Source organism: Pholcus phalangioides, unplaced genomic scaffold (assembly GCF_987345545.1).
Source record: "Pholcus phalangioides strain wild (caught in Gottingen) unplaced genomic scaffold, Ppha-v1.0 ptg000032l_1, whole genome shotgun sequence".
NCBI lineage: Eukaryota > Metazoa > Arthropoda > Arachnida > Araneae > Pholcidae > Pholcus > Pholcus phalangioides.
Genome location: NW_028301622.1, coordinates 6,535,311 through 6,548,277, shown reverse-complemented (window position 1 = coordinate 6,548,277; position 12,967 = coordinate 6,535,311). Strand labels below are relative to the sequence as shown.

General features: G+C 36.2%; 1 protein-coding gene across 1 annotated transcript in view; it reads right to left on the bottom strand.

Annotated features, from left to right (window-relative positions):
- The window catches only part of LOC149066846 (uncharacterized), a 38,207-nt gene extending 30,001 nt beyond the window's left edge, over positions 1 to 8,206 (bottom strand). The window contains exons 1-2 of the mRNA XM_089253132.1: positions 8,104 to 8,206; positions 2,956 to 3,137 (exon numbers count right to left, since the gene is read on the bottom strand). Coding sequence (XP_089109258.1) covers positions 2,956 to 3,106 — 151 coding nt within the window. The 5' untranslated portion in view covers positions 3,107 to 3,137; positions 8,104 to 8,206. The remainder of the gene's footprint in view (positions 1 to 2,955; positions 3,138 to 8,103) is intronic.
- Positions 8,207 to 12,967: the final 4,761 nt, after the last annotated feature.

Here is a 12,967-nt window from a genome sequence, read left to right as displayed (position 1 = left end):
AACTATTCCATTTATTAACAACTCTGTTAGAGAAAAGTTCCTTGCGCCACTACAACCTAGGATTGTCCCTTACCAATCGATACTTTCTTTTCAGGTGTTTATCGTGTCTTTCGTTGATGGTATTTTAATAATTTATGGTCCATCCTATCCATCCAGTTGAAAATTTCAAACACTTTGATCATACTTGTCCAATTCCTGCGTACCTCCAATGTAAACATATTCAAGAAATCAAGTATTTCTTTAAAGCTCAAGCCCCGTGTGGCAACAAGAACACGCATAGCTCTTCTCTGCATCCCTCCTCAACCTTACCGCGCACTCCAGTCTGGGACGAACCAAGCCTCGGAAAAGTGGAAGAATGACTTTTGGAGAACGCAAAGAGACCTTGAAAATTAAAATTTTATTTTCCTGAAAATTTTATCCCTGGAATAAAATTTACTACAGGTTTTGTGTAGAAGTAAGCAATACATTATCTGTGAGAATTACAGTCACAGTTGGGAAACAAGATATTTTTTTTGAATTATTACTTTTGAAAAGAAACATTTCACAACTCTAAATTTTTCTCTTCCATGCATTTTGATAGAGAGAGAAAAGAAAATTTATATAGCACCTTATGAACACTTTTGTTCATTCAAGTGGTTCCCCCCCTCCAAAGTTGATGGTATCGCAGTAATATTTTATTAAGATTTTTCTCCAGAATATTCAAATTGATAAAATTAATAAATGTTACTTGCATATTACTATGGGAGTTTGCATTTTTTTATAATTACAAATTTCAATTCTGTTTTAAACATAGCATGATTTGTTCTTGCGTGACATTGGTGTGATAAATAGGATTTTTAGTAGTTCAAGTATGTTAATGGGATTTTTTTTATAGCAAGATCTCTAGAGCTTAATATAGTCTATAGTCTATCAGATAACCCCCCTGGGCCATATTTGGTCAGCGGGCCAAGGGCCTTTATGCAATTTATCATTATATGCCTTAGAGGGTGGGTTACAATGAATTTATTAACGATAAATTTTGAGTTAAGAGCCTTCAAATAACATTGAAATTAACAGAAGTTGATTATCTATATATATAAAATTGATTTTGTGTCTCTGTGTGTGTGTGTATGTATGTTCTCTATACAAATCTACAATTTTTGATCAATCGTCGCCAAATTTTGCATATATACCAAATGGGACCCGACTTGAACGATAGACTACTTTAAAATTTCATCAGAGCAGGGCAAATGCCCCAAACGGGCAAAAAAGGTTGGGCAACAATGGTTTTTGGGCCTCAACAATCACTTTCAGAACGTTTACTTTGGTTACCGTGGTTTCCTAGCAATGCGTTTCAGACGTGTTTTATGCCTTTACAATGGTTTGTCACTTCTCTAATCCTGTCAGCATATGTATATGTATAATAGTTTATGACTTTATAATGGTTGGCCACATTTTCAGTACTCTCAGTAATGAGGCTTTTTGAATATGCATCATAATCATCATCAGCATAGCTTTGAGGGTCAGGAAAAGGGTAATCCTCATAGAAACCAGTGTTAAAATTGCCGATTTTACTGTAGAAATGCGAAAATTTGGCGGGGGTTTTTGCCACACATCAATAATTTTAAAATTTTTTATTGAATTATAGATTTTAGAAATATTAAGTTCGCTTAGAGATATACAATCCCAGGAGATTAAATATGAAGTGATTAGCCAGACCTACTTTTGAGTTGAGATCCATGCATTGACATTGATTTCAACTTTTTATTTATATTTTCTCAAGTATGAATATTAATGTCTCCGTATTGTCTTTTAATATTGAACTGCATAAATTCACATAAAGTTTACATTGTTTTAAAATTAATTATGGGCTCATAAAGTACATCCAAGAAATTCCAGTTTTAATATTTTTTGAAGCAGAAACAGGCAGATGAATAACTAGAACTTCAGAGGGGGAGGGGAATCGAAACACTTGGCACCCCTTGAAAAAGAAAAAAATATGTATATTCATTTCTATGTTTCTTTAAATCTAGATTTGTTTATTTCATGAGTCGCGCAGTAAGCCGCCAGTTGGTTCAACTTGAACACGATTTGTAAGTCCCTCAAAGAAAGAGGGAGATATCACGTGATCCATAAAGCCTGATTGAAGAAACCCCGGGCAGCGCCGGGTATTATAGCTAGTAACATATAAAGATATTGTCTTCCAAAATTTCAAAAAAATATTTTTTTGCATTAAAAAAAAAAGTTTTGATCGTGGGGGCTCGCACATATGCGTTAGGATTCAGAGGGACGCAGAGCTGATGACAAAATTTTGCTGACAAGGGGGAGGGTCAAAAAAAGGCTAAAAATTTGGTTACGTAATACTTGAACGACCCCCCCCCCCCTATTATCTATCTTATTATTTATCAAGTTCAATATTGTCTGAAAAATTAACATTGCCTTATTTCTATATATTTACAACTCTTTTCTATTACTTTTAAATTTAATTACTTTGGGGCCGTTCAAGTATTACGTCCTCATCGATGGGGGGGGGGGGGGGAAGAGAAAGAAGGGGTTTTTCGATTCGCTGTCTTTTGATGACAAGGGTGGGAGGGGGGGGGTTGAATAATGCTTACGTCATCCACCACCCTTTATGAAAATATGAGTTAGGATTCAGAGGGGCAGAACTGATGACGAAATTTTGCTGACAAGGGAAGGGGGTCAAAAATGACTAAAAATTTGCTTACGTAATACTTGAACGACCCCTTTTCTATATATTACAACTCAATTTCAATTTTACTCATCTTTAGAATGTAACATTGTTCTCAGTAATGTTTTTAAAGATAATATTTAAGCCACTATCTGTTAATCAAATAAAAATTAGATTATGCTTTATTCTGCATAAGTCGATATTTTAAGGTGAAAATTAAATTTTAAAAAAAATCAGATTTTCTATCTACTTTAGCACCCCTAAAGTAGAGGGAAATTCTTTCTTACTTCCTCCTGATGTCCCAAAGGAAAAATTCTTTTGTTGTTGTTGTTGTTGTTGCTGCTGCTGCTGTTGTTGTTGCTGTGGCGTTTGCGAAAATGAGAATCCGGTGGATGACGCCTGAGGAGTCTGCTGCGGATTGCTTCCAAAACCAAACATGTTGTCTCTTTTGATTTCTTTTCTCAACAACCTGCAAAAATAGAGTTTTACCATTGGTATTACATTAAAATAATACTATTGCATCAGTAAAGTATCCTAGACCAGGGGTTCTCAACCTTTTTCAACTGCGACCCAAAATCAGCAAGAATATCAGCTTCGTGACCCATGGGATTGTTTATTCTGTGAAACCAGTGACTCAATACGTACATTTATAACAGGACTATAAGTGAATTTGTATGATCAACTATGGGTCCTTACCCATAGTTCAAGAATCCTTCGCTGCAAGTGGATTTGCACAACCCCTCTCGCAGAAGCCGCAGGAAATCAAGTTCAGATTGTGACCCCTCGCTCAAAAATCTTTGGCTGAATGAATGAAAGCCAGGAATCTGCCACTCCAGCCTAGCATCACGACAGAGAGTAAAAAAAACCCTGGCTGTAAGTGTATTACCCATCTCAGAAGCTCCTCCGAATAGATGGCAGCACTGAAAAATCAAACACTGGATGCACACTAAGACCGTTAGCTACACGTTAACTTCTGGCACAACTCACTAGGTAGTAAATTGCCTGTGCTGATAGACCTGAGCTGTGTTCGGTTTAAAAAACAGCTCTTGGCTGTAAGTAAATTTGTACGACCCATCTCGGAACCCATTGCAAATCAAGTTAGGGTCATGACCCATGACAATCCCTGGCTGTAAGTGGATTTGTATGACCCTATGACCCCTTTCAGAAGCTCCTGCGAATCTTGCTTGGTTCATGTCCGATAGCTCAAGAGCCTTTGGCTGTAAGTAAATTTGTACGACTCATCTTGGAATGCTCGGCAAATCAAGTTTGGGCCAAGAATCCCTGACTGTAAGTGGATTTGAATGACCAACCTCAAAAGCTCCAGCGAATCAAGTTCAAGTTGTGACCAAAAAAGGAAAAATTAAAAAAGGTCCTGGTTTTTATTATTTTCAATCCTGTATCTAGTCTAGGGATGTTAGGCCTATATTTTTAATCTCGATCTTTTATTTACACTCAGAATGGTTTGTCTGTCATTACTGTTCGCTTTTATCGGCCTTTGCTTGCTCTAACAATAGTTTTTTCCAAAGGTTTTTAACAGCTGGCTGATGCAAAGATATATTTTGGAAAGAGAGCATTTGAATGCCCCAGTGGGGAATCGAACCCACGTCCTTTCACTTTCGCCCTAAACGCTGGGTGAACACACTAGACTACAAAGGCAACGAATATCCCAATCTTTCCTTGGAGCTCATGTGCACTGAACGGAACAGCACATGGATGGTCGGACTAAACTCAGGCTCACAATGCCACCATATGGCGACTTATCCGAGGATGATGTCACTCTCCGCTATCCATACAACAGATGGCCCCAAAAAGGGCAGCTGAATTTTCTTTCTTTCCAAAATATATCTTCGCATCAGCCAGCTGTTAAAAACCTTTGTATTGATAGCGGAGAGTGACATCATCCTTGAATAGTCCCCCTCCCCTTTTTTTAACATTGTGCTGGCTATGTTTTCTTTGGAAAGAAAGATGTCTAGAAGCACAACTCTGTTTCACCCTTGGTGACTTCTCGTCATGCTTCCCAGCATTTTTCTCGTCAAAGAAAAATCTCCAACACAAGTGCCAAAAAGGGGGATTATACCAGGGGTTCTCAAACTGGAAGCTGCGGCCCTGACAATGTTTATTGAAGAGATTCTTTGTTAAACTGTACTGGGGAGCTGCCAATCAACATCGATTATGGAAAAGGGTACTGTGAGTGGAAGAAATTCGAGAATCCCAGGATTATAATATAGCTGTTCCCATTCGATATGCCCGTAAATGTGTCATTTACATAATTTTTGCAAGCTTTTACGTAATCAGAGTTTTTATGCCAAGTTGGCGAATTCTCCATGACAAATTTGGCTACTTTTCATACTACCCATATAATTCTTCAGGAATTATAGCTATGGTAACCCTAATAAGATATTGACTACATTAATGGTGTTTTATTACAGCACTTACCGAAACAAATTTTGATTGTTAGATATCATTACATTTGGTTAATCAGTATGGTAAAAAATAATTGAAGTGATAAAATCAAATCGAAGCAGATATCAGCAATTGAACCTGGCATAACCGGGAATTCCACAAATGGGCACCATGTTTGTGGACGTCTGAAATCAAGATGGCTTTGATCATAAAAAAATTGTTTTTTCTCCTTCCGCTATAATCAGATCTATTTTTATGGGGTTACTTTGGCACTCACAAGTTGACCCACCACACCACACACTGAAGTGCACAAGGTAAGAGGGTTTCACCCACACAATGAATGTGTTGAGATGGGGGGTCCAGGGTGGACCGCAGGGAGCCGACCCATTTCTTCGTTATTGGTTCATAACGAAAATAGATTCACTTTGCTTAAAAACAAAATATAAAATTTGCATTGCGATAAACAGCTGCATTACATAACAATATATTTATTTAAAGAGGGGGAATAGCGCTAAATAAATATGGGGGCGGAACAGCTTTGGTATAAGGGGCCAGCCAAGTTGGGAGACTTTTTTCCAATGATAGGTCGCCAATGCTGACATAATTGCGCTCTCTAGGTTGTCGTTGTTCTAGATGTGTCAGGTGAGGCTAGTTGTTGTTTTCAGCACGTTTCAGAACAGTCATTTTCAATAGTTCCCAGAGTGCCTTGGATGAGTTTCTGGATTAATTTCTTCGACCTGTAAGGTTTCATCGTTTCTATTTATTTTTCGTTCTTATTTATTTTATTTAGGCCGGGATTACACTATAAAAGTTTTATAAAAGCTCTTTGATAAAACTCAAAAAATTCAACCAATGAGATCACTGGTTGCATTTTCTCGAATGTAACCGATGCACTTATTGGTTGAATTTTTCCAATTTTATAAAAGATCTTTTATCAAAATTTCACTGTGTAATCCCGGTCTTAAAAAGAATCTGGATACGCAGAAAGAGTCCAGGTTTTATTTTTTTTATACACAAAATATATTTATTTATACAACAGGAAGGACCGTTGATTTAAAAGAGTGGACACCTTGTTGTTTTGATGTTTAGTCTAATGATATTATTATGCTCGTTGGTTTCAACATAGCATCAATCGGCCTCATATCATATTTATAATCCAATCCATCACAGAAATCATTTATATATAATCCACAGTTTATGTTTATACTCTGTTATATATATTTTTTGTGATATTTCTCATATTATAACAGGTTTTTATTGTTGTCTATAGTGGCGACTTTTTTTGACACCCATAGTGTCTGATGGCCTTGGCAGCTTCTTATCGGGCCGTAAGACATATTTTGCACCAAAAAAAAAATATAGCAGAAAATCGCCAAGACGAGCCCCTTATACCAAAGCTGTTCCGATTTCACCATTAATTTTTACAGAATCAGGTTTGAGATCGCAGGCCACATCAAATGAATCCGGGGGGGGGGGGGGACACTTGTCAACCCACACGGGTAAAAGGCTTATATCCCAAGAGGGACAGAGCCTGGGTCATGTCTGGTCTGACAGGGGACACACTTGGCCTGCGGGTCATGGGTTATGCATGTATGTTTCAGAGCAGTCGGAAACTGCAAATTTGGCAGCAACACCGGAACAAATGCAGTATGGTCCGCCGCGACTTTTTTCTCGCGATAAGTTGCCAAGATCGTCATAATGCTTCTCTGGGTTGTCGTATTTTTTAACACTTTTCCTGTTTCGTTGGGTGATACTAGATGGCGCTGGCTCCACCAAACAGGATTTTTTTTCTTTTGTTCACCGCGTTTTTTCAAAAATTCTAAGCAGCCGTTGTTCCATTTCCAGCACGTCTTTCTTTCTTTAATTATTATTCTTCCCTTCTGTAGCTTACATCATTTGGATTATTATCTACTGCTCAGGTTGTATCATACCGTTTCATTATTTCGTTGTATTTATTAGTTATTCATCCATTGCCATGCCTTCTGTTTTATCGGTTTATTATTTAAAATGAACCTACAGAATTTTTCATGCCCGGATCCGTTTATTTAAAAAAAAGGGTCCGGGTTTTAGTTTAAATACATAGAATATTTATGCCCGGAATTCCTTATGCCCCGATCTTTTATTATTAAAAAAATGGGCCAGGTGTAATTTTTTTTTAACTGATATTTTTTTCTATTTTCATGCTTGGTGGTTTCTATTATGTTTTGCACTCTTTTTTTTTCGGCGTCCGTAGTGTCTGACTGCCTTGGCAACTCTTCGTCGGGCCATCAGACATGTGTGGCGCCAAATAATCGCCAAGTGGCGGACCATACGACAGCTGTTCCACAACACCACTTAGAGAGTCGCAGCCTAAATCATTCAGCGAGAATGATATTAGTCCAGAAAATCACCAAATTCCAATTAGTACGGCTATTGCGAATGTTAACCTATTTCCTACTTTTCTCTCTCTCTCTTTACTTTATAAAGATATTTTTACTACCAAAGATTCATAATTACTATTAATACATTGTAAAAAGGTATTTTCATTTTTTTTGAAACTGACACTATTTCCTTTTTTTTTTGCCGGATAATCACAATATAGTCATATATTGTATATTATTGCATTGTATTGTATATTATTGCATTGTATTGTATATTATTATATTGTATTGTCATATATTGTAAATTTACTCATTCTTAAATTAATAATTGAATTAATAGTATTTAATATTAATTAATAATATTTAAATTAATAATAATGAGTAATTTGAATCATAAATTGAACCAACGAAATATGTTTTTCCTTTACTGTTAATCCTTTCCGATTTGCTTTGAATAATCTCTCTCATTATTGAAATAAAATAAACATGTGCATTATTTTCAATGATCCGGTTAAGTGAACGACATCTAACTGCGCACAACGTTAAAAGAAATGATAAGCTATTGGTTTTGAATATTAGAAATCGAGGGAAAATAATTCTATAAAATATGAATAAAAAAAATATTTTATTATAAAATATGAATAAAGGGGGAAACATTATAAACTTACGTACCAGGTTAAATAAACGAATTGTTGATCTCTCTTCTTGATAGTGGAAATGAAAATAATCAAAAATTAAACAGCTACCAGAGTTGCCAGATCCTGAAAAATTTTCCCAACCGAAATCATCCTCAAGAAAAGAGTGACCATACGTCCCGTATTATCCGGGACAGTCCCGGTATTTTCTCTTTTTTTGGCCATCCCGACTTTTTGGCAAAAGTGTACCGGTTTTTTCCGTGTTTCACACGAAGCCTACTTGAATTTTTATTCTTTATTGAAGTCGAAGATTGAAACAAACATTGATACCAAATGTGAATTTGATTAATTCACATTTGGTATCAAAAGCCACTAGTTTACTTAAAACTTTCAACCGTATATTTGATAGACGGTTTGCACCAAAAATTGCACCAGGAATTTTCATTTCATTTGGTAATTAAAAAATTATTTCAGAGTTTCGTCGATTTCCTCCCCCATGACAATCGACTTTGATCGTGAATTCTTAAACTCTAAAACTTCACGTTATTTTCATACACCTAATAGAAATCATAAATTTAAATAAATCGAAAATGAAAATCAAATTTAATGATTGGTTTTTTTATCTTTCGCGATTGATCAAATTCCGAAAAAAGGGGAAAAGATGACCAAATCTATTGTTCTATCACTTTGGTCCCCCCCCCCTGCCGAACGAAATTTCTGGCTACGCCCTTGTCACATTCACTTTGGTAACAATACATTAAATGATTGTTATACAGTCGAATATCCTGTTATAACGAAGTCCAATAAACCGGAGAAAACACTTCGTTATAAAGAAATTTCAGATTGTTTGCATTGTTCCTATGTATACTTATTAGAGGGATTAGAAAACCATTCGTTAAAACGGTATTCGTTAAAACGGGATTCGCCTGTAATTAGAGCCCGAATTTTCCACTTAAAAAAATGGCTAAATATGAACTAAAACTGAGAAAATATGTGCTAAAGAACAAATAACCAAGCAAAAAACGGAAATGCGTTTTTAAATGCATCTTTTCTATTTATCTCGGTGCATATTCATTTGCAAAAACATTCTCATGCAAATGATTTCTACATGTATTTTATTTAGGAATTTCTAGTTATTAGTACCGTAGCTGCTCACTAATAGAAAGAAAAAGTTGCTCGAAAGAGAAGCAAACTACACGTGCACTGAAGTAACAAAACATGAATAATGTCAAAAATAGGCGGATTTTTCTCCTGAGATTTTACTTCTTTTTACTTGAAAAAAAGAAATGACAAGCAAATAAAGCACCCGGGATTCGGGTATGGTCCATTGCAGCTAGAAGGTCCTTGGAGTTGAGCAACCAAACTATTTGAAAATGTCGAATTTCCGATTCGATAGACGATTTTCCTGATCCATAAATCCATGGAAGTGAGCATGAATGTAATAAGTTCAGACTTTTAATTGTTCAGTTGGTCATCTAAACCGCTTTGATGATACGAAATTCTATGGAAAACGTCTTATACTCTTAGAGAATCAACTGATTTGAGATCAAAAATCAATTTCACACGACTAGAGTTCCGTTCAATCGTTAATATTAGAACGAAATGATCTCAAAGACGTCCCAATGCAGATAAAGCAGCAATTTTCAATAATTTTATGTTCTTACAGAGCGAAACGTGAAAATTCATTTATAATGAGAACTACGTTACAGCAAAAACTTTTCTTGTGGTTGTGAGCTGTTGTTATAACGAACTTTTATTGTATTTATGAGCAAATTTAATTAATCTTCCGCACAACTTGAAAATTTGCACTTATTCTGAAAATTCTTCAATTACATACATTTATACACACATTAATGCTGAAAAGAGGTTAATTTATATAAACGCAACAAACAGGACTAATCATAACAAATTTATAAATAGTGCAAAAAAAAAAAAAATGAATAAATCAAAAATAAAAAGGTCAATTTCCCGTGACCTTTCATTAAATTAAGTTGTATAATAACCAAGAATGGCCACTGAAGCTGTGCTTTCCAAAGTGTGAAATATCGACCCCTGGGGGAAGGGGTCGATGCAATTGTCCAAAGGGTCGATAGAAGCTATGGGTTTAGTATAGGATCCTATGGGTGGGCTTGAGTTGGGAGAAATGAGAAAGAATTTTTTTTTAAAGAAGAGCTATGGAACACAAAAAGTTTGGGAAACTTTTCACTGAAGCAGCGGTTCTCAACCGGTGCTCCGTGTACACTTCCCGGGAGCTCCGCACCCACTCGAAGAAAATAAATCAGTAAATTCGATAAATGAATATAAGAGGAGAGCGTACGGGGCTCCACCATAGAAATTTTACGCCGAATAGAGGCGGCCACTGATGCATATTTGTGTTTGAGTACAGGTGATCATTTGTGGAGATTTTACTGTATTTAGGAAAATGTAATGGAACCCTTTGTATATATCTCCCTATTACGTTTCTGACCTTACTTATTTGTACGAGGTTTTGCTTCAGTTGCTATACATTTCTATACATTATCCCTGTATACAGGGCCTAATTTCTTCATGGGCAAATGAAGCCTTTATAACTTTGAGCCCCCGAAATTCAAACAACATACATTCACTGACCAATTAACATCTTTGACTCTTGTCGCAAGAGCCTCCTAATTCCTGCTTTACCCAGGGCCCTGCCTGTAAACACTTCAATTAATCGACGTTTTCACTTCGATTCGAACTCCCAAGTCTTTGGAAAACACCCTTTCTATCAATCGAATCACATAATTTTTCAATTGGTGAAAACGTGTCACTGAAATACAGTGTTTTACGGTTTTCAAAAACCCATCATGAAGAAACGTTGTAAGCGGAAAAACTAAGCGGGATCGACTGTAGTTTCTCATGCATATTTTTTACTGAAAAAGTAATAAAATTTAAGATGATTGACTGGTTCAATCAGGGCTGCAACTAGATGCTTGGTTACCCGGGGCAAGCGCGCATTTTGACGCCCCCCTTGTAATGTTGAAGGAGAGGTTTTAGAATGAAATTTACACCCCATCCGGTCTAGCGCACGGGGCACGAGACCCGCCTGCTCCTCCCTAGTTGTGGCCCTGTGTTCAATGGCTTTTGACAGGTACTGAAATAATTATTGAACGGGCTACGGTATGCTGATAGCCAGGGCTGTAACTGGGATTTTTGTCGCCCCCACATTCGATAATTTTGTAACGGTGTTCTCTGTCAAGTAAAGGACGTTTTACATAACGTTTAAATAACACTTTTTTTTTCGGTTAAATCTTGAAATGAATACCGTAAAATTGCTTGAGACTTATTGAATTGAAGAATTGCTTGAGCAACAGTAATGTTATGATAGTATTATAAGTATATTTCTTCTCAAGCATAAGATTTTGAATCAAAACGACAGATTTTCACAAATTTTTTTTTCGGAAACGTCTGTAAAAAAAAGGTGGGGGGGGGGGTAATTTTCGGAAAAAGTTCGTTTTGCAGTACTGCTTTCGCATTTATACGACGCGTCGTATAAACGAGGTTCCATTAGAGCCTGAGCCCCCCCCAACATTTTCAATAAGTTTACGCCTATGTTCACCCTGATAAATTTTGGTCTTTCTGCCGAAATTTAGGATCCCGTAATTGCTTTCCCAGTGTCATGTCTTACTGTGGCAGATGAGCATCTTATTTTCCTGTCATTGCCGAATTTTTTAAAGGTTTATTTAGTTCAGTTTTTCGTAGCACCAACAACTTCTCTGCGACTGAACTAACAAGTTATGATTTTGCGAATAGTTTTTTTTTTGTTCCATTACTGAACATAATGTTTTGTCTGCTATAAAAAAACTCAAAAGTCGCGAAGGCCAAGGAGATAACTATATTCCCCCCATACTTAGTCAACGCACTCTTTTATTTACACAACTCAAGATGATACTTCTGAAAACAATTCTTAATACATTGTAAAATTAGCATTTTGTGTGAGGTTGGGACTGTATCTTTCGAATGGGGTACATCCGACTTCTTCCCCTATGCTGAACAAATGTAAACCAATCAGCTCCCAGATTCTGTTTCCTTATGTCTTCGAATACAGAAAAGTTACTCTTCCTTCTCTTCTTTGGCTGTTCTGGTGTGGTGCTGCCAGCAGGACGACTGTGTTCTTTACTAGGCTACTTCCTTGGGCTATGAGTCCCATTGCCAAGTTTCATCGAAACTTCAGTGATGAAATTTCTCCACCTACTTCTTTACAAATGACATCGGTATTGACATTTTTGATCCTATGATAGAAAATAAGATAGTAATATTCAAATAAAATGTAGGGAATGCTTACCTGTACAGTATAGAAGAGAATAAAAATAATAGCAACAATAAACTGGTAATTAGTCAATAAATACATTCATACAAAAACACGCAAATAAACTCTACTGCAAAACGTCTTCTAATGCTACATGGCAAAAGCAAAATGCCCACAGCAAAAACAAAAAGGTTTTCTGCCTTTGGCTACCGTCCAGTGCATGCTACACTCATCTTGTCCTTGTAGATACAGTCAGTAAAAATGGTCATGTTACGAAAATATAAGCGTTTGATTAAACGGTACTTTCAAGTACCATCAGGATATAAAGGGTTAAATCGTTTTCAAAAATCTTTGCTGTAGTAAATTGAGTAAAGTGCATAAGTATTCAGTGAGGGTCCATTGGTATTAAAAGGTACAAAAACTTACTGGCAGTCTAAGGTATGAGTGATGCACTCATCCAACATTTGAAACGAAAAATTCAACTGAAAAAATGAAATTCAACATTTTGAATATACAAATGAATTTAGACTGTATTTCTGAAAGAAATTGAATACTTTTGACATATTTCTATAAAATGACTTTACAATAGAACGGTTGATATTTGGAAAATACCGAATTAAAAACATCTCTATTA